The 23151-nt window shown below is 30.3% G+C and overlaps 1 protein-coding gene across 1 annotated transcript; it reads left to right on the forward strand.

Moving 5' to 3' along the window:
- Positions 1–1140: 1140 nt before the first annotated feature.
- On the forward strand, positions 1141–19034 carry LOC134698025 (uncharacterized). Its single transcript, XM_063560314.1, has 8 exons — positions 1141–2082; positions 6006–6053; positions 11995–12045; positions 15642–15689; positions 16506–16523; positions 17785–17799; positions 18319–18333; positions 19016–19034. The coding sequence occupies exons 1-8, from the start codon at positions 1355–1357 to the stop codon at positions 19032–19034; spliced, it is 942 nt and encodes a 313-aa protein (XP_063416384.1). The 5' UTR covers positions 1141–1354.
- Positions 19035–23151: the final 4117 nt, after the last annotated feature.

Genomic DNA, 23151 nt, shown 5'->3' on the forward strand with positions numbered 1-23151 from the left:
ACTGCTATTGTGATGTTTTCTCTTGGAAGATTTATTATTGACCCTAACACATTAGCATAATTGGTACTCAATGCTTTTACCGAAAAATAAAAAAAGTGATATAGATTTCATTAGATATAAAACCCAAGACCAAAATAGTCTTTACAATGTAGTAGGAATCTGATGTACAGTAGTTGTCTTTTTTTTATGCAATTTATGCGTGTTTCTCGTTTCTCGTTTTTTATATAGATAAGACCGTTGGTTTTCCCGTTTGAATGGTTTTACAATTGTAATTTTGGGGCCCTTTATATCTTGTTGTTCTGTGTGAGCCGCGGCTCCGTGTCGAAGGCCGTACATTGACCTAAAATGGTTAACGTTTTTTAATTGTTATTTGGATTGAGAGTTGTCTCATTGGCACTCACACCACATATTCCTATATCTATTTGAGTATTAGAATTCATTGCTATTGGCAGTAGTGACTATCTGAACTGTTTTTTAAATGGTAAATACAACTATTCATCATTTGAATAAACTTATTGAATGTTTTAAAGTCTATATTGTTAGGTCGGAGCTGCTTCTTTACCAGAATTTACTATATCTACAAAGGACAATAATAACATTATTCACATTACATATCTTGTATTTCTTCAATTAATTTGGGAGTACCTGTAGATTCTACCAAATTGTAATCTGGAAAAAAAGAAACTACCTTATTTGTAATTGTAAAGTGTCAGTGGTGACAACATTTGCACCTTTTTTCAAAGATTTTTCATAGTCATACTGAAAATCGTTCATGAATTTGTAGTATGAAACTGTTGAAAGCTAGATCGATGATATATTTTATTCATATAATACACAGTTGATATTTTGTAAGGTTAAATAGTACACAATATACCAAAGTCTAATAATAGTTTTCATGGAAATTACAAATCCATTCTGTGTAATGCACGTAAAAATAGTTTTTCAAATTCTCAATTTATTTTTAAGTTATAAAGCATTGTGCATAACGACAAAATACTTGGAAATTGATCTTTAAATGGACTGAGAATAATAACCATGTGTGCTAAGCCTTTAAAATATAAAAATGTTAACGAACCGCAACAATATCTTATAAAAACAAATGTTTCGTAAACACGTTCACATGATAGAAAGAACTTTAAACATTGTTTATCGCAATAAAAGTATTCGCTCAGAAATTTGAGTCGTATTTATCTGATCACATTGCACATAAATAAAGAAACTGTGTCCATTTAAAGATTTTATCGACATTTTTTCTTGCAGAACGAGATTAGTGGTGTTTAGTCAGTGTTCCGCAAACTGCATTGTATATTCAACGAAGTTTATTTTTTCACGCAAGTTAAGTGTCCATTCGAAAATGGCCCAAGTTGCATCAAAAGTGTGCGAAATTTGCGAAGGAGGGCATGGCAAATATCATTGCCAGGAATGTGATCAGCTATTCTGTGATAATTGTAAGATGATTCATACACGACAACGGATAAGTAAAAATCATACATATCTTACGGTATCAAACACCAACATGGAGGACAAAATGTTTTCTAATGATCGTATGTCTGTGACGAAAGTCAATCGCCGCTCAACGACAGACCCGAGCGAATCAACTAAGAACAAACTGGAAAAACTGCAAACAGAATCGTTGATGAAAATTGAAGAAAAGGTAGCAAGAGCGAAATCATGCATAACCCAGATGGATGATACCAGAAAAAGCTACCGGGAGAACATTAAAAAAGTGATCCACACCATTACAGAAGACGGAGACGACTTAAAGAAACTGATTAAACAGAAAGTGGACGAATTTAAAAAAAAGATACGTGATGAAGAACAGAAGGAAATAGAAAAAATGGTGATATATAACAAAGGATGTAGGGCAGTTTTACAGCAGTTTCAGTCACTGGAAAAGGACATAAAAGCCGTGGTAGCTACAACCGATGTCCATATACAATTGCTGCAAAAGATGAAACAATTTAACACCGATGTCGACTCTGTAGAATTACAGGAAGTTCCCGATGAGCCTAATGTGCCATACAGAAACAAAAAGCTGTCGGACACTGATCAAGAAAATCTATTCGGAGAGTTGCAATTTCCGTAAGTGTCATTTAATATAGAAAAATAGATTAGATTAGTAATGTGAATATTGATTAGGATCGGGGATTTTTTTTTTTTTTTTTTTTTTTTTTTTTTAGATATGATGGGTTAACTTATTTTTAAATTTTTTTTTCAATGAGTTTAACAAAAAAAAGAAAGTTATTAGAAAATAAAAAAGTCTAGTCCTGATTTACAGTGTGATGAGCAAAAATGAAGTTGTTTTGCATTTATATAATTATATATATCATATGTAAATCTTAGTTTAAAAATGTTGTCTATTCTATAAATTAATGTTTCTTAATTTAAAAAAAAGGTGTGTGACACAAATGATGATTTTTTGTTGACATGAAACCTCATATGGTTTCGTGTATACAACAATGTTTACCCAATGTAAAAGTCAAATATTGTTTTAAAAACAAAAGAAGATATTTGTATTACGAAAATCCTATTATATCACGTATTGTAGGTCACGATACACATTTCAATAGTAACTTAAGGCACACCTTTAAGTTACTTTAAAACCCCGACGTAAAAATAGTATAACAACGGGAAAACTAACTATCTATATATAAACAAGGCAATTAGAAAATTAAAGTTTAGAAAACCATCATTTAACTAAAATCACAGTCTGAAAAGTTTGACTAAATATTTGTAATTCTACTTAAAGATTATATAAGCGTTATAGGTATATATGAATACATTAAACACCTACAATTTAGTACCTATCAAGATACAATGTAGTTGTACCAGTATGATCCAGTTTGGTATAGTTTTTTTTGTAATTATTTTTGATGATGAATCATGTGAAATTACATACAACAGTATTCGATACACATTTTAAAAATAAAATAATACTTGATAAATCAATTAAGTCATATGGATATAATAAGAAATAGATATAAATATTACAAAAAGATTTTGTTAATCAATGAAATAAATTAAATAAAAGCTGCTTCTAACAAATGCCATTTCTGATCCATTTTTACTTTTTGTACAGGGGTTAAGAAACATATAGAGTATTTTTCTATATTAATCCAATATTTTAAATATTCTACGCCACCACATTTTGTGGGGGATATGTTCTTACATCTACATTTGTATATATAATATTTGAAATACAACAAAATATTGTTAACTATTTTACTGTTGACAAAATCCTCAGACACACCTAAAATGACTTCTTTTGCACTGAAAGGTAGGAGAATGCCATAATTTTTAATCCAATCTATAACGGATAGCCAAAAGTTTTGTGATACATTACATTCCCAAAAAATGTGAAAAATATTTTCTTTAATTTGTGAACAAAAAGTACAAAGTTCAGTTTCTTTTAATTTACATTTCAATAAAAATGAATTACATGGTAGAATCCTATGAACAATCTTAAATTGGAAGTTTTGCAAAAAAGAGTTTCTGGTTATGATGAAGGGCATGGAATAAATAGCATTCCAATCCTCAATCTGCATATTAAAATCTCTATCCCATTTTTCACGGGAAGATAAAGATAACACTTTATTATCCGCCAAAAATAATGTATAGAAAATTTCACAAGATTTTGGTTCCTTTTTAACTTTATCTATTAATTCATTTTCAATAATTTCCAGTTTTGAACTACCTTCTATTATACTTTTCCATCTCTTTGGAATCGCACTTAAAATACTATAAAATTCTACAAAATTAGTATTGATATCATACTTTTTTTTAAATTCATCATATGAGAATTATGTATTATTATCTGACATAAGATCATTAATGAAGAATATACTATTTTCAACATATTTGAACCTCAAAATCATCTTGCCAGCTATTTTGATGTTTGGATTCAGCCATATGGACTGGGTCAAAATTTCAGTATTGTTTTCAGCTTTAAGCTTATTTTTTAACTTGGAAAAATTTACCAGGATATCATGCCAAAATGGATTAACTTTTTCTGCTAAATAAAGTAAACCTTCCTGACTTAAGTGTAAAATCTTGTCCCCCCAAATTTTTGTATATAACTAAGTAGCAAGACTTTCCAAGGAGAGTAGTTTTGGGGATCTAATAATTTATACAGCCAAGACATTTTTACACTATAGCAAAAATAATAAATATTGGGCATCTTAAGACCACCATCACAGTGTTCGGACATTATCACTGCCCTTTTCACTTTATCAGGTTTTCCTTTCCATAAAAAGTTAAAAAATATATTCTGAATCTCCCTCAAAACCCCTTCTGGGGTGTTAGGAATGACAGTCAGAACTTGGACTAAAATGGGAAGTGCTAAAGTCTTAATAACTACAACCCTCACAATATATGTCAGTTCTCTATAAGCCCAAGTATTGAGTAATGACTTGATACTGTTTATCTTGGCTATAAAATTACATAGAGTTTTATCCATTTTAGCAAGTTCAAACCATATACCTAGTAGTTTAAACCTCCCAGAATGGTTCCAAACAAGATTTTTTCCTGGCAAAAGTTTTTCCATACTACCCTTTTTTTATCCAATCCATACGGCTTCGGTTTTGTCAACATTACACCTAAGTCCAGCACATTCTGAAAATTTATCAAACAAGTATAAACACTGATTTAGGGATTTTTGGTCACCATCCAGGACTACGGAAGAATCATCAGCGTATTGACTCAACAGAAATTCAGAGTCATTTATTGTTACACCTGCAACCTCAGGGTCATTTTTAATAGCTGCACTTAGTAATTCTAGCACTAAAATAAATAGGTAAGGAGACAGAGGATCCCCTTGACGGACCCCCCTTTTTAATGAAAAAAATTCTGAAATATAACCATTATTCAACACAGCAGTAGAAGCATCACAGTAGCAAGCCTTAATCCAATTTATAAATGTATGGTCAAATCCATAAAACTGCAAAGCCTCATATATTAAAGACCATTCGACTGTGTCGAAAGCTTTTTCAAAATCGACTAAAAGTAAAAGTCTTCTTCCGTCTTTTCAATAAGATCATAAATAAATCTAGTACATTCGCCAATATGCCTACCTTTAAGAAAACCTTTTTGTGTTTGACTAATTATATTTACCAAGACCTTTTTAAATCTATTTGCTAGACTGGCTGTAGCTATCTTATAGTCTACACACAGCAGTGTGATAGGTCGCCAGTTCTTAAGATAAAACTTTGACTTACCCTCCTTTGGTATACAGGTAATGAGTCCCTGTCTTTGAGTGATAGAGAACTTTCCATACTCTAAAGCCTCATTCAAACATCTTACTAGTGGAAATTTAATATCATTCCAGAAAAATTTATAAAACTCAACAGTGAATCCATCTATACCAGGTGATTTAGAGTCCTTCATATGTTAAAGAGAAAACAGACATTCCTGTACTGATAAAGGTTCTTCACATGATTTCACCTCTTCCTCAATAGGTTTTGTAATAAAAGGATTGTCATGCTGAAGAAATGTGCTCCTGTGAGTCTCAAGTAACAATGGGTTAGAACTAGTATACATTTTTTTCATAAAATTGTGTTTGTTCATTTCTAATAATACATGGATCCGTTATCTCAGATTCGTCCTCCAGAATAAGTTTGGGAATAATTTTTTCTGTATAATGTTTTTTTTTCCAAATTACAAAAATAGTTACTTCCCTTTTCCCCCTCTACTTGCCATCTTGCCTTTGCTCTTGTAATTACAGTCTGAAAAATGAATAGCAGAAGTTTGACTAAATATCTGTAATTCTACTAATAGATTATATAAGCGTTATAGGTATATATGAATACATTAAACACCTACAATTTAGTACCTATCAAGATACAATGTAGTTGTACCGGTATGATCCAGTTTGGTATAGTTATCGCTATTTGTAATGACTTATTATCACTTATGTTTACTTTTTTTCATATTGACAATGAGGTCTGACAGGTTTTTAGTTTTTACAATACATGATATCTGTAATAAGTATTTTTTTATATTTTTTTCAGGGAAGCATCATCAACAGGAAGAGAGGTTAGGAATAAAAAAGAAACGAGGTAATATAATGTATATGTTACATTATATAAGATAGTAAACAATGCTATACTGAATGGTATACTTTACTTCTAAGATATGTATTATGAACGAAAACGAAGATATCGTAAACAAAATAACACTAACTTGACGAAGTCTATACCTCTAGATCTGAATTTTTAGTTCCATAGACACAGCCCTGTTTTGATTTCTAACTTATGTTGCATGAACTCACCATTTATAATTTAAGAAATAATTTTAGCCATCTAGTTTTTAACTTGTTGATGCTTAAACTCAATTTACTTTATGATATAACAACAATCCTGCACATACCACATGACGTCAATGTAACAAACTATAGGTCACATTACAGCTTTCAATAATTAACTGTGACCCACCCTAAATTAACTGTAAACAAAACAAAATCTGTCTATATGTAAATCATGAAATAAAAAACTTTAGTTTACTTAAAGACAGCGTCTGCAAAAATAAAAGGAAACACATAGGTCTGACTAAATATTTATATTTCTGACTTGTAAGTTCTTAATGCGTAATATCGTTAAAGGCACCAAAAATATAGGAAATATCAAGAAACAGCGTGGATGTTCATACTGGTCTTATTAGTTTGGTGTTGTAATCGTTATTTGTGATGAATACGTATCCCTTATATTTACCTCTTTTGATATTTACACTGAACTGTTACAGTTCTTTAAAACTGTAAACCAAATAGTGTTTTGACTACAGCTATACACAAGTAAATGAACAACCATCATTTAACTAAACACTGTCTGATAAATCAAATGCAAAAGTCTAACTTAATATTTGTATGTCTGACTATTGTATTATATATGTGTTATAGGTCTATATAAATATTTAATTATATATTTAATCCATAAAAAAATACCTATCAAGATACAGCATATACATGTATGTGCATACTTGCATGATTTGTTTTGTGTTGTTATTGATAATTGCAAAGAACTTTTATCACTTACCAGACTTATGTTTACCTTTGTTAACATTAACAATGCACAGACCACATGACGTTAATGTTACAAATTATAGGTCACATGACAGCTTTCAATAATTAACTGTGATCCATTCTAAGTTAACTGTAAACAAAACGACGTAAAAATATTATGTAAACGTGAAATCTATCTGTCTATATGTAAATCATAAAATGAAAAACTTCAGGGGTAAATTCAGTAGAAAATCTCCTATTGACTTTAATGCTAATTTGTGTGTGGAAATAAATTTATACCTGATTTAACTTTAGGAATTAAAATCTTTCATATATCATTCATGAAAGTACAAATTATCTTTTGCAACAATAAAAACATAGGGTCATGCGGCATTTTTGGGCATTCACATGGCCTTGTTTACAAACAATGTAAATTCGCACTGAATTGCTATACTGACCCTCATTATTTTTCAACCTTGAAGGGAAAAAAAAATAGTACATTCAGCATCTGTTTTTTTTCATTTTTTTTCAACTCTAGTTTTGATCCATCTACCAAAAACATATTTATAACAAACATTATCTGCCAATCAGAAAAGCATATAACTTCAGTGTTATACATAAATGGGCGGGCCCTGATGACGTATATTTATTTACTGAATTTACCCCTATAAGGGACTTTTTTACTTCTTTTCTAACTTTTTTTTGTTATAAACATGTAATGTATCCAATTTTCAAGTTCCAGTTTCAATACAACCTTCATAAATGCTGAATCTGTAAAGATAGAGCAAAATTTATACTACAGCCCATACTGTGGCCAATGTATATTTGGTAAATAAAGTTGCGCATTGACTGTTTTAAAAAGAATGGTGTAAAATGCTATGTTTAATAAATATGAATTGTTTTCTGTGTTTGCTTTGACTAGTATTGCAAGTACATCTTGAAACTAAAGTCTTGTTGTACTCTTAGATAGTGTTTTCCTTATATGGAAGTTTTTGGTTAAATACCATGAAAAGACCACAAAAAGACATTTCAAAGGCTTTTTAAAGAAGTTTCATACCAAATAAAACAACAATTATGTTTCATTATACTAGATCTGTGTTTTAATTACTTGTAAATTTCACAAAATTTAATTGACAATCACTCTGCAGAAATTCCTGTTACCCCCAACATCAGGATTGGTTCTTCGCCAAAACTAGACAGCTAGAACTGAAGTAGAAAAAAGTGCCAAATATGAAAAAATAAGATTAGTTATGACCAAACCTTACATTTGGGAGATTGGAGTAACAATTTAGAATATTTAAAAGCAATTATTTAACATAAAAATCAAATTACAAACATTTCAACACTTGTTTCATAGATGAAGGACCTGTAATCATGAAAACTTGTCTACTATATTCCTCTAAATAAAGAAACGCAAGGCGTTGTGTAAAAATAAATGAATAACTTCATGCGGTCAGATAATTCGAGTGTTAAAATACTACAAAAGTGCTTATTTACCACTTGTTCTACAACCTAACATGGGGAACACAGCAAAAAAAAAAAAAAAACCCCAAAAAACACTATGTCAAAGGAAGGTAATCCATTTTTTTCATATGATTTTATACATTATGAGGAGAAATATGTGCAAAATCTGATGTAAATGGGGAGAATATTTATGCCTTTCATTCATATCATAACTCTCAAGTGTAATTTCTATTGTTTCTTTCAATCGGACACAAAAACTGATTTTTACAATATACTTCATGCTTCTCTCACAGTACACTGAGTGCATCCTGGATAGCCGCAGTTAAAGATAGAAATTTGTGTAAAAACAGGATTAAATAGTTCCAAAATCCTTCCATTACATTAACATTTACAGGAAATGAGTTTTATGATTATTGTGTGGCCTTGGACAAGTACAGTGAAAAAGTGCATATTTTCCTATAGGGGTAAATTCAGTAAAAAAATCTCCCATTGACTTTAATGCTTATTTGTGTGTGGAAATAAATTTATACCTGATTTACCTTTAGGAATTTAAATCTTTCATATATCATTCATGAAAGTACAAATGTAGCCCTATCTTTTGCAACAATAAAAACATAGGGTCATACGGCATTTTTGGGCATTCACATGGCCTTGTTTACAAACAATGTAGATTCGCACTGAATTGCTATACTAACCCCCATTACTTTTCAACCTTGAAGGGAAAAAAATTAGTACATTCAGCATCTGTTTTTTTTATTTATTTTCAACTCTTGTTTTGATCCATCTACCAAAAAAATATTTATAACAATCATTATCTGTCAATCTGAAAAGCATATAACTTCAGTGTTTTACAGAAAGCTCTCCCCTAACTGGGCGGGCCATGATGACGTATATTTATTTACTGAATTTACCCCTTCAGTTTACTTAAAGACAGCGTCTGCAAAAATAAAATGATATAAATAGGTCTGACTAAATATTTAAATTTCTGACTTATAAGTTCTTAATGCGTAATATGGTTAAAGGCACCAAAAATATCGGAAATATCAAGAAACAGCGTGAATGTTCATACTGGTCTTATCAGTTTTGTGTTGTAATCGTTTTTGTGATGAATACGTATCCCTTATATTTACCTCTTTTGATATTTACACTGAACTCTTACAGTTTTCAATACTGTAAACAAAACAGTGTTTTGACTACAGCTATACACAAGTAAATGAACAACCATCATTTAACTAAACACTGTATGCTAAATAAAATGCAAAAATCTAACTTAGTATTTGTATGTCTGACTATTCTATTATATATGTGTTATAGGTCTATATAAATATATATATGTGTAATCCTTAAAAAAATACCTATCAAGATACAGCGTATACATGTATGTGCATACTTGCATGATTTGTTTTGTGTTGTTATTAATAATTGCAAAGAACTATTAGAGCTTTATTACAAATTGACGAAGTGTACGAACGAACGGAAAGGGAGCACGTATTTCATTTCCACAATAACAGTTAAAAGAGTCTTTGTATTATCCAGTACAACAGCATTCTTTTCTAAATTAAGTTTATTTTTCAAAAATAATAATATCGCAAATAATACACGATTCTAATATACTCAAACAGAGAAAAATAGTGTGAAATACACTTACGTCCGATACGTTACTTACGTTAACCCGAATACACACATTTCCGCGGGAATTGTTTAAACACGAGTTTCACGATTAACTTTTCACTGGCATTATTGAAGTGCGTTAGTCTTAATTTAACGACAAGATTCAAATTTATTTTTATTTTTATAGTACACTTTTAGCAGATTGTCAAAGTGGAATATCGAGATTTGATAAAAAAAAAATGATGCTACAATGTTTTTAAAAAGTAATGTTGAATAAATCTAGAATAACTGATTTTTTATATCAAGAAAAAAAATGCACCATATACATTGTGGATTTTATAATGACGAGTTAACAGTTCACATGTTTGGAAGATAGACGCGAAGTTGTCACTTATCATCCAGTGGCTAATATTTCATGAATGCTCAGGACTATAGGCAAAACGCAATTATTCGCTAAACTATTAGTTCCATTGCTTCGGTGTATCATATATACACATTTAGGGGGGGGAATGAATATTAACAGAGGAGAGGAGGGGGCAATAGATATTAACAGAGGAGAGGCGATAATTCAAAAGTTATTAAGGTTTATGTACCCTTCTGTAGCCATTTTTGTACGAATTATTCAAACCTCAATTGTATCAAAACTATAGATATAATGAATAATAGAAAAAGGCCATTTAGTACATATTCCAAGGGGAAACTTGATGCAAAGCATTATTTTTTACTGTTGCATTGCATTTGATAGAAAAAGAGGACTTTGTGGCAAATAAATAAAGATTTTTATAGAAAATCCACAGCCTTTAATACAGAGATTTTTGTTATAAAATTTGAAACGTAAATTACTCACTTGATTTTCTATGATGTGCTAGTGTTTATTTTTTACAAAAAGTTCTAAGCAACCTGTAAATTCCAAAACACCTCGTGCTGAGTCACTAAAGTCGAGCGCACCCTAAAAGGTGTACTTAATTTTGGCCATATTTATATTTGTTTAAACCAATAACTACATTTATAAACTTGTTTTAAGGAAATCAATGCTAACACTGCATGCAATAATCCTATATCTATCAGTCATCAAATTGCCAAATATGAAAGAGCAAGGATAAACGCTGTGGATTTTCTATAAAAATCTTGATTTATTTGCCACAAAGTCCTCTTTTTCTATTAAATGCAATGGAACAGTAAAAAATACTGCTTTACATCAAGTTTCCCATTGGAATATGTACGCAATGGCCTTTCTTTATTATTCATTATATCTGTAGTTTTGATACAATTGAAGTTTGAAAAGTTCGTACAAAAATGGCCACAGAAGGGTACATAAACCCTAAACGAGCACCAGCATAGGATATGGCAAAGTATGAAGACTATCTGATTTTTTTATTCATTTTATTATTTTAAGCGTTGAAAATTTTGAATCAAGGAAGTATTTGTGTTTTATTTTTTTTTATTTTTTTTCTGTAAGGGAAGAAGCCAATGTATTTTCTTTAACATTTTCTGGGTTTGAATAGTGCAACATTGTAATATTGAAGAGTAGGGGAGGGTTCGACTTTTAGTCTTTTAGGGGCATTTATTCGTCTGACTTTTAGATGTATTTAAGATATTTTGCAATGTGATCTCCTCCGACCTGGTGGTACGTCCCGAAATTTTAAATATATCTCAAGAAAAGTCCAATTTAATAAGTTTCGTTGCATGTAGATAATTGTCCGAAATTCCACGACTATTATTTAAATATGTCAAAATAAAGGATCCCTAAAACGAGTCTTACGTATGGTTTGTCAAGCATACGTACCTTTCGTCAATTTGTAAGAAAGCTCTATTATCACTTACCTGACTTATGTTTACCTTTGCTAACATTAACAATGAGCTCTTTCAGTTTTTTTTATAGCTATAAACAAAAAAAGTTGTCTTTAATGAGTTAATTATTATTTTAGGGATGCATCATCTGCACAAAGAACGATTGTTGAAAACCAAAATGAAACGAGGTAATACAATGTATATGTCACATTATTCAAGATAACATGCAAAGATAAACTAAAACATGTATACGCTTGACTTCTAAAATGTGTGCTTATTAACAAGCATCTTAGATTGATAGTTTTAGCTCCGTAGACACTTGTTTGGCTCTTTTTTTATTTCTAACTTATATAGTATGACATCTCCGTTGAAAAAAATAGAGATTATTTTAACCATCTAGTTTATTCTTGTTGATGTGTCAAAACTCAATTGGTTTTATAATATTTGAGCGTTCCTGATGCAGAATAATCAAGTGAAGCTCTGGTGTCGTTTATATATATAATTACAAGCAGGAACAAACTGTAAAAACACCAGGTGTAATCCACCTTTTTCTACATAAGAAAATGCTTGTAACAAGTCAGGTATATGACAGTTGTTTTCAATTCGTTTGATGTTTTTGAGATTTGTATTTTGACATTTAATTATGAACTTTCCTTTTTTAAATTTTCCCGTAGTTTTTTTGTGATTCTACTTTTTGCCATTGTATTAGTACAAAAGATCGGCCGGGTAACATACAAGCCATGACTCAAGGTAGATCATAAGTATATACGTTTTGTAATATTATTTTCTTTACTTTTCCAAAATGAAGATTTTACTATGTTTTTGCAAAAAATATAATAAAAAGTATGGGTCACCATGCAATTTTCCAAGCTATGAATTGTTACAAATTGCATAAATTTGCTTTCATTGTTCATGAAAAAAATAAATTTGCGTGCATTAAAAAAATTCTAAGAGATAAGACTTTGAATAAATTGTGAGAAGATAGGTTTTATTATATGTTTAAAGAAAATAGAAATAATAATGGCATCACCGGAATTGTGTTCTTGCTACAAGTGAAGTTTTAAAATTTCCCTATCAGCTTAGTTATATTTTTTTACCAAAAGAGTCATTACCCTTAATTAAACTGGTGATTTGAAGAATAAGAAATGGTTTTATAAACCAAAAACAAATATTTTTGTTGAAAGTTTTTGAATAATACAGTAAATCACCGAATTTTCTTCATATACATAAACAGTTTAACCATTAAATTGCAAATCTGGCTCAAAATTTGCAAATTTTTGAAATAACTAGACCGATTAATACTGCGATTGTACAATCCAAGATAGCGGTGTACAATGCATCTTCCAACAATTCACATTTAGCACCGAACTTAGAGTACTTCCAACTACAGATAGACACTGACAACTTAAAGACAAATCGAGTTAAATTGAGACAAAACTAAAGAATTTACCAATGCACATTGAGTGAGTGTAAAGATGTCATAAAATATCTGAAAAAAACATGCAACACCAATATATAAGAAAACACTATAGACAGAATGTTAGATCATGTGTTCACATAACTCATAAAATTTAGCAACAAATGGTGTGTAAGTCAAAGTAACTGATAAAAAACATATTTAAATATTATTTTGCTGTGGAATAGAAACATTTCAGTATAAGCTAGGTTAGGGAAAGAATTACTTACTAGTAGTTTATACGAGACATTCCTTAATTAACAGTCTTTATATACCGTTTAAATAACGATGTGAAAACCCGCTTTAATTTATAATATTAGTTAAAAGTTTCAGTTGTTATCTGATAGTTCGTTTCTATGAATGTTGGCTTTGAACATGGCATTGTCGGTTTTATTGCTGCCATTCAGTGTTCTGTTGTGTCGTAGTTCTCTTCTTATAACTGACGTGTTTCCCTTGGTTTTAGTTTGAAACTCTGATTTGTTTTTCTCTCAATCGATTTTTTACTTTCGAACAGCAGTATAATAATGTTGCCTTTAACACGTTTATTTACGGATATTTTCTAACCACATATTCCGGTTTTACATGTAGTGGAGTTCGTGTTGTTTCTTAATTATTATTTATAACTGTTGATGTAAATGTCCTTTGGTTTTGTGAGTCTTTGTTTACTTTTGATTGTTATTGTCTCTTATATGAATGAAAAACATTGGCAATGTTTAAATGCATATGTTGTTACGGAATCCCTGTTTAGTAGTTTATCATTTATAAACAGATTACGTTCTTTGACTTATAAAACCCAACTACAGAATTGTGCATTGCATTCAAATTTTAAAAACACTAGAAGGGCACAAAGAAAATCAATGTCTATAAATGGGGGAAAAAAGTAAAATCAAACAAAATACTGAACTCCGAGGAAAATCAAAAGCTCAGACACATCAATATTCAGATTTATATGAATAAACGAAATTATCAATACATTGTGACTATTTTATTAATTGTGACTGTTTATTTAACGCATCATGTAAATATAACGAAATTTAATGAGACTGTTATTTAAGAGAGAGGGTTAGCGCTATAGAACCAGGTTTTATCCACCATTTTCTACATTTGAAAATGCCTGTACCAAGTCAAGAATATGACAGTTCTTGTCTATTCGTTTTTGATGCGTTTTGTTAATTGATTTTGCCATGTGATTATGGACTTTCCGTATTGATTTTCCTCTGAGTTCAGTATTTTTGTGATTTTACTTTTTATCTACAATGATATCTATACTAAACTCGTCTCAAGAAAGTTCATTTCGGTAATTTTTAAAATCTTGATTTTAAACTAAAAATTATTCATCAATTTACAGAGAGTGTTTTTTATATTTCTAAAGTAAATAAAGATTGAGACATCTATTTACTTAATCTAGCCATAAGTTGTTCTTCATAACAACACTTTTGTAAATCTGATTTTGCAGGAACGGAAAACTGTGCCGGTATGAATACATTAAACCTGTCACTAAGCAGTATTGCAAAACATAAAATTGTATAGGCACTCATTCATTTTCTTTCATTCAACTAAATATGTAACAGTATAAAGTATAATGAGTAAAGTATAGATTTATGGAATTATTTGCCTTTCTGGTACAGTTCGGTCTATAATTTGATACAAATGTTATGTTCGAGTGTGTATATATAGATTTATATAAAGTTAAATCCTAATCGCATGATGTATCACCACGAGAAAGAAATATCAGTTCAGAGGGCCAAAGCTGTGTTCTAAGTATAAGACTGTCCAGTCGTTAGTACATACCTGAACAAATTATTAGAGAAAGAACACTTATCAATTTGTATATCTTACTGATATATGTCAATCAATAACTTTTTCATTATATTTACACATTAATTATACATATTTGATTAATAGGGGACAGAAATCTAGAAAAATTATGTTAACTGCTTTTTTGCTTGTTTCTGTTATGTCATAATTGCAAATATTTCTCTTCACTGACATATCAAAGTCAATATTTAACACAAGGAGACAACCAAAAGAAATAACACCTACATGATCTCAGAGGAAGAGGGACGAAAGATACCCGAGGGAAAGAAAATAACAAAAGACCAAGAACAGTCAGTTAAACCATTATTATCAACAAGAATTTTGGTTTTTGCTATGCAAATTTAAAAGATGTGCAAGAATAAAAAGAATGATATGGGTAAAGTCATGGTTCATGTTTCAAATAAGACACTTTCATAAAAAAATGTCGCACTTGTAAAAATATGTCAAATATCTGTCTGTTGATGTTTTTTTTTTATAATAAACAAAACATTCTGATGAACCCTGTTACAGGTCACAGGACACACATAAAGAGTACAAGTACAGGAACAACTTTTGTAGGTTAGTTAAATAATCAGTTATGTTGTATTCATTATTGTATCTTTGATGTATTTGTCGCCTTATAACACTGTGTGGTAGTCATTGAGAAAATGAAACAGAAAATTGGTTCATATCATTATTATTACAAAATGATAAATATAACACAAGAAGTTATAATAGAAATACTACATCGAAACATGTATTTGATATTAACTGTTAAAAAAAAAGATCTTAAAATTGTCATGTATCAAATGATATTTATTTGTTAGCTATGTAATAGTATTTAAGATCTGCGTTATGCATGTTACTATTTTATTGATAATGTATTCAAGTCTTCTATTTCGTCTACATACGACTAATCAAGCGATGTAGTCAAATAATTTTGAAAGCCTAATGCAAGAGGCAGTTCAAGCGCATTAGTAATACGAAAAAACAAATCTGTGATTGTATGCAAAATCCATTTTACTTAAATGGGGGTGGGAGGTGGGGGGAGGGGGTAGAATACTGCAATATTACATAATATAAACAAATCCGTTCATATACTGACAAAGCATCATCGTCAAAATTGATAACGTCGCCCTGTCAGTATCAATCATAATATGATTTTACTTTTTAGACTGGTCCGATGCTTCAAATTTCCCCTTTTCTCAAGCAAAATTGACCAACAATGTAATTAATTATTATTTGAATGTCAAATAGATCTTCAAATTGGTCAGGTACTATAAATTTCTGTTATTTGTGTAATATTTGCTTCAATATTTCTTGCTAAACGTAAGCGTTTGACACATATACAATTCAGAAAGGCATAGTTGTATCTTCATGTGTTTTTCATTACAGGACTGAACAGATTTTGACGTAAGTGTTGATATCTAATAATAATCAACCAAAAATTTAAATTCATCAGAATAATCAATTAATACCTTTGAGAACGGTACATACATGGTTTATGGAATCATATACTTGTTGAACAAGCAAATGTCTCCTAAATGATTAACGAGGTTAAAATATATATAGGTCTAAGATTTAATAAATAGTTCAAGTTATGAAAACACAGAAATGGACTAAAATTTACCTAAACTCGGACACTGAATCAGAGTTTTGTTTGAGGTAGATTTTTCAATGTTCTAATCTTTCAAGTGTGTACACATTCTATTAATCTTATGTTTGTTGCACTTCTATGTTCTATTATTTCGTTGTTTTTCTCTTTTAGTAAATGTGTTTCCCTCGGTTTTAGGTTATAACCCAAATTGATTTTCTCTCAATCGATTTATGACTTTTGAACAGCGGTATACTACATTTCTATAAATCGTTAGCAATTTAACCCTACCCGACACGTATTGTATATAAAAAAATCAACGTGTGGATCCCGGTGATCTCAGATAATGATCGGATGCGTTTAAGGGCCATATCCATTATCAGCTCACTGTTTGAATCAAAAAATGCTTACAGGTGTTTAAATCAAATTTGTGGAAACTGAAAGGCACTCAAAGTGGTTTTCGTTTAACAAAAAAAAAGAGATTTTTTTATTATTAGAGAAACAAATTCGTGTATTGTTACTCGATCGTTGAATTGTAAATTTTAAGGTTTTTGCCGAGGATCGGACTAACAGATTGAAAATTTAATTATCTTGATTTAATAACTCCGATAATTATAGATTATCGTTGATTATCTCAACGAGATTGATTTTTATCGCTTTAGCTGGTACATCGAGTTGAAATGACCAATGATAATCTCTTTATCGCTATTTTACCTATGACGACGTTGTCAATTTCAATGTCAATTTCGTAAGAAACGCAACGTGGCCTCCTTAGTTTCTAGCGATAATTTTTCTATCTCAAGCGAGAAGCAGGATATGAAAATTATCACAAAAAAAAATCAAAGGAAAAATGCACAGAATAGCGATAAACAATTGATGTCAATGTACAAATTCTCTCTATATATATATTTGAGGAAAAAAATATACGTCATGTCAAACATGTTCCTCTAAGAATCAAACTGACTGTTTATTCAGATAATACTTTTACAGTAGACACTACGTAATGCCATTATATCATTATTTATTTTCATATTGCAGTAATCTACATATCAACTTACAATATTATATTTTGTTTTGCAGTGAGGAACCTGTATCGTAAGTATTGAAATCTAGACCAGTCAAAGCTTTGCATTGTTTGTTTGCAAATATATGTTGATAGAGCAAAATGAGCAGTTGTGTGATTTTGGTTTCTTCCTTACTTTTTTGGTGTTGTAAAAGTTCGGCATAAACATTTATAGAACAAAATCCGAAAATAAGTATTTTTACTCACTTCCTACTTGCAAACGAAGCAAGGGATATTTTCTATAACATTTGTTCTACAGTAAGTTTTTCTTTGTGTAAAACTTAGTTCGTTTAAAACAGCGAATATTTATTTTCTATTGCTATGAAAAAGCGGAAATCAGATTAGTTGGCCAAAATCATTTAATTTTGCACATTGATATACTTAATGCAATTTGGTTTATGAAGTTCGGTATGTTAGAAATTTTCGATATATTTTTTTAAGCGTTCCTCGTTTTGTATTGATCTTTTCAATCATACTTCAACAGTTACTCCTTATGCAGACATCCAAGTCATTGAATATGTAATACAATGTTGTTGTTTTTTTAATTTCAGGAAAAGTGCGAATAAGTAAGTTTTGCATAATTATTTGAAACGAATGATAATATTCTTTCCACAACAAGAACACGGAGAAGATGATATAAAGAATGAAAAAAAAAAAATCCAAAATGCATTCGACACACAGTTAATAGCATCATAATTCGGAATAATGTCGGGTTCCGTACATTCAATAATCTGTATTGAAATGTCGGCAATTTTCCTTAAAATCTTAAAAAAGAGTGAAAATAAAGCGTAACTTGACTATTGACAACTTAATCATGACATCCCTACTTGCCAGATATGGTCGACAACGTGGTAGATTTCCAAATTTGATTTCGATTGTTCCTTTTATATTGTTTTCTGTTTTTGAAGAACACATATAACCCTCAAATCTTTGTTCATGCTTTATTATAAAACATTGAGAAAAGCATAAACTTACAAACATTTTTATTATTCTTTAAAATTTGTATGAAGGAACTAAATCCGTCAACTTGATTTTCACTTGTCGGGATGTATTGATTTTGAATTATCTATTAACCAATGGATATGAATAGAAAAAAATCCAATACTTTCAATTAATGCATTAATATAATGCCTTATAATAATATAATTTATGTAAAAGGTGTAAACACGACGTCATTTTTGTTTTATCAAATAATGGAAGTTTTTGTTGCTAGTATCTGAACTTCGATAATACGTTGTCTATTTTCAGGTTGTTTGGCGATATGTGAGTAATGCATGCTTATTGAAAATAAGTTAACATACAAATTAGCGGAAATACACTTATGTTATACAAATCAAAGAAGAGTAAATAAAATCATGCATAAAATCAAAAACTCAATTATGATAGGTCTCTGGTACCATTTTATCAAGTATGCTTCAATGCTTCCATTAAAATACTCATTAGATTGTCAAAACCTCTAGGAATATCGAATAAGAGGTCAAAACGAAAATGTATACACTAAATTATTGGCAAAAGTAGAGGGTTGATGCAGATGCAATTGTCACGTTCAATGACATACTACATTGTGTTTATTGTTTTGGTGATTTCTTTTTCTTTTTGCGTTTAGAGTTTGGCATGAATGCTCATTTGTAAATGTATATTTACGAAACTATGATATACCAATCTGTGGATCAGACGAATTATTGAACGACTTAATTATTGAAGTATCTAAACATTCGGAAAATCCAGTGTAGACAAAACACAATTATATTTCTTCCTTTGTTTATTCATTTAGATTGAGTCTCTACAACGGCTTTTAAAAGTTGTTGCTTAAGCGTTCTTTATACAGTAAAGCCAATGAATGTGATTTGGTTTTGAAATGAATTGTGTGTAATTTAAATTTATACAATTCAATAAAACAAAATGAAAAATGCTAATATTTGTGAAAAAAACCCAATAAAAGCAATGCTAATATCTTATATTAAAAGGCAAGTTAGTTATGTACTGATTAACTGTTAGCGTAGTTATATTATGCATTATTTTTTTTTGTTTCACAGAAAAGGTTTACTCATGTAAGTAGAATAGTTTTAAATATACCAAATGCCAGTAATGCATTCTTCCAAAATGTGAATGTCACAACAACAAATCCCAATTTATATGACGGATCATTGATTCATATAGCAGATGACGCAATCATAACAGGCGACATTCATCCTTAGATTTGAAAATAGTTTAGCTATTGCTGCTTCAATTAATTCCGTTTGAAGTACTGTTTGTATCTTTAGAGTTTGATATTATTGAAGGTAGGGAGAAAAACATAAAAAAAAACATATGTTAGGTTATTACAAAAATATGTAACGTATGGTTGAAAATGAGGCAACTACCGAACTGCGATTAACTGCCTCTAATGGAATGTACCATACTTAACCGTACGTCTTTCAAAAATGAGAAAATAACTGCCCATAGATTTCGCTTGAAAGTACTTCGAAATGAAAACAATAGTTTAAACGAGAAAACATTAATGTGATTGTTGTCCAAAACAATGAATTATGAAATTAAAAGTGTTAGGCTGGAACGAATGATGACCACTGCACTACTTGCGATTTGTATGCATGTGACAAGAACACATAGGTTTAAGATAGTTTGTCCGTGAGTGCAGAACCATTCCGTCAGCTGTAGCATTGATCTTCCTGAATCATCCAATAAAACGATACATTAAAAACAACAAAATAAGATAATAAACCCCCAACATATTTATAGAATACTTTTTACATTTACTGAATGTCAGTTCAATGCCTATTACAACTGATTTTAACCAATATTGCATCTGAAGGAAACATGCATATATGTTGTGTAAAAGAATTAATCTAACATGTTTACCGTTTTCAACAAAGGGGGTTCAATAAAATTGAGCGAATAAATTTGCTTAAAGACGTTTGCAATAGCTTTTCAATTTAATATGACATAATGATAAGATTTAGAGTAAATGAGATGTACAGATTCGATCAACATGATAAAACTGTAAAAAGAATTACAAGGACTTTCAACAGCACGTATTCGATCTGAAATTTCCAAACCATATTTTCCATTCCAAAAATACTAGTTATCTAAAATTCCAATATTTGCATATCCTTTATCAAAAAAGTATATAATTTGTAAGTCATTCGATAATATTCAGGAAGTAAAGGCACTTATCAGAAACTTTGTAGAACACGTTCTTTAAGCCATAATAAAACTATATTTGAGATTTTTAGCAGTATATGTATTGAATAAAAGAAAGATAGGAATAAGACTGACATGTGATTTATACTATTTGACTGCCTATTGAGAAAATACCATAGACTAAAGTAGCATTAGGCACATTAATACTTAATACGATCGTACAATCTGAAGAGGCTATCATGTTTTATATCTATTCCAGGAAGTGCGATTGCAGTAAATGTAAAGGGTAAGTTCATCTGAAAGTTGTATCGTAACTAAACAATAATTGAAACAAAGAAAAATGAAACATTTCTTGGTCATTACTTTTTGAAAGATCGATTTATGTTATTCGATGGATTTGACTATTGTATCTTCATCTTTTTGTAGCGATGATAACTTTTGCCGAAAAGTTTCAATGAAATGAAAACTTTGTTTTTGTGACCAAGACGTGTTCCTTTAGCATAATACACATTAGTGAAGCTCGAAAACAATAAATTTGAGAATCAAACCAAATGAGAAGGTTAAAGGTTCCTGAAGTCATATATTCTGAAGAATCGTTTGAAATACTGTAGAGAAACATTAGAGATCGGAATTGTAAAACATTTTTGTAAACAGAAAATATTCATAAACATTTCTACATGTTTTATATCATTTCAACTCCGATGCAATAAAGTGATTCAAAGCATATATTTTCTTTTCAAGTTACCAGCATTTGAAATCAATTGCACTATCAATACATGTAGCTTACAGTCATACTACGTAATAATATAAATTGACCAGTTTGATATGTCAACATAAATATTTTTCTATTTTTTCTGTACAGTTTGTAAAATTTGAATTGAATTCAATTCAAAATCTGTTTTTATGTATCAACAGGATTGACAATTGGCACACTTATTTAGGCGAAGTAGATCATCAACCTGCTACAGAATGAAGATGTCTAGTCTATTTACCTACCTCATAAATGAAAATAATCCAAACGTATTTACATCAACAGTTTAACATTTCAAACAAACATGTATTTTGATTTCTATTTAAATTAATGAAGAAAATAAATTTAACAGTCATATTGAATGTTTGTTTGTCTTTTTCATTTTGAGACATGGCGTTGACAGTTAATTTTCGATCTATGAGTAGGACTGTACCTCTTGTATCTTTCGCCCCTCTTTGATTTCTTACATTCATTTAAATACTGGCCGTGAATTCAGCCTTTTCATTTACCGTGGATTCATATTCGGATATCAACACTTCCTAAGGTTTGTCGCTCATTATAAAATAAAATGTGCTATAATTGCCAATGAGACAACTTGCCCCCTACAAGAGACCAAATAACACAGAAATTAACATTTATAGGGCACCATACAGCCTTCAACAATGAGCAAAGCCCTTATCGCACAGTCAGCTATAAAAAGGACCGAAAGGCCCATACAATTGATTTACTAAACTATATTCAATTGTTTCCTTTGTGCGTCTTATTTCAAGTTTGAATTGATTAATTTACCGTGTATTTCACTAATGGGGAAAAGGAAAGTCCCTTATCAAATGGAAAAATCAAAAGCTCTAACATCGAATGAATAGATAATAATGGAACACAATTGATAACTTACATTTCACTTTCTAAATTTTATATGCCTTTATTATGACGCTCCTTGAACTTGTTATATGTAAATGTCATTATTGACATCCTCTAGGATATTAATGCGCTGCATTTTAAATGTCTACTCTATGTTTGTAAGACTACCTAAATGTGGTGACATCTGCAACGTATATCTTGTCTATCGGATACCATTATGATTAAGACATACCCGGTGTTAGAATATTTGTGACTAAACAAATCAGTCCTAACCTTGCGAAAGTAGATCTGATTTTTTACTTCATCCTTGAGATAAGCTGGAACCTGTTCTTTTCAGTTCTCACTTCTTCGACCGCGCCAATTAGTATTGTGCAAACGCCTTGTTCCTTCCTTCCAAAAAGCGTATTAAAATCAGCTTTCATATCGGGAGGTGAATCAAACAGCTGGAACTCTCTACCTTTTATAAGAAGATGTTTTATATCGCCATAGGGGGAAAAATGTATAAAGGTCAAATTTCAGTTTGACTATCGCCTTATCTATTAAGCGTTTAGGAAAGGTAATGGTTATAAGGTCTTCCTTTTATTTTGTTGATTATGAGGGATCATTGTTTGGCAAATCTAGTATATTGTAT

The sequence above is a fragment of the Mytilus trossulus genome, chromosome 14, assembly GCF_036588685.1.
Source record: "Mytilus trossulus isolate FHL-02 chromosome 14, PNRI_Mtr1.1.1.hap1, whole genome shotgun sequence".
In the NCBI taxonomy this organism is placed as follows: Eukaryota; Metazoa; Mollusca; class Bivalvia; order Mytilida; family Mytilidae; genus Mytilus; species Mytilus trossulus.

Excerpts from the sequence above, each read along its gene's own strand:
- LOC134698025 (XM_063560314.1), top strand. The coding sequence starts at position 1,355 with ATGGCCCAAGTTGCATCAAAAGTGTGCGAAATTTGCGAAGGAGGGCAT. Across the intron at positions 2,083-6,005 it reads TTCGGAGAGTTGCAATTTCC|GGAAGCATCATCAACAGGAA; the intron begins GTAAGTGTCATT and ends TATTTTTTTCAG. Across the intron at positions 6,054-11,994 it reads AGGAATAAAAAAGAAACGAG|GGATGCATCATCTGCACAAA; the intron begins GTAATATAATGT and ends TTATTATTTTAG.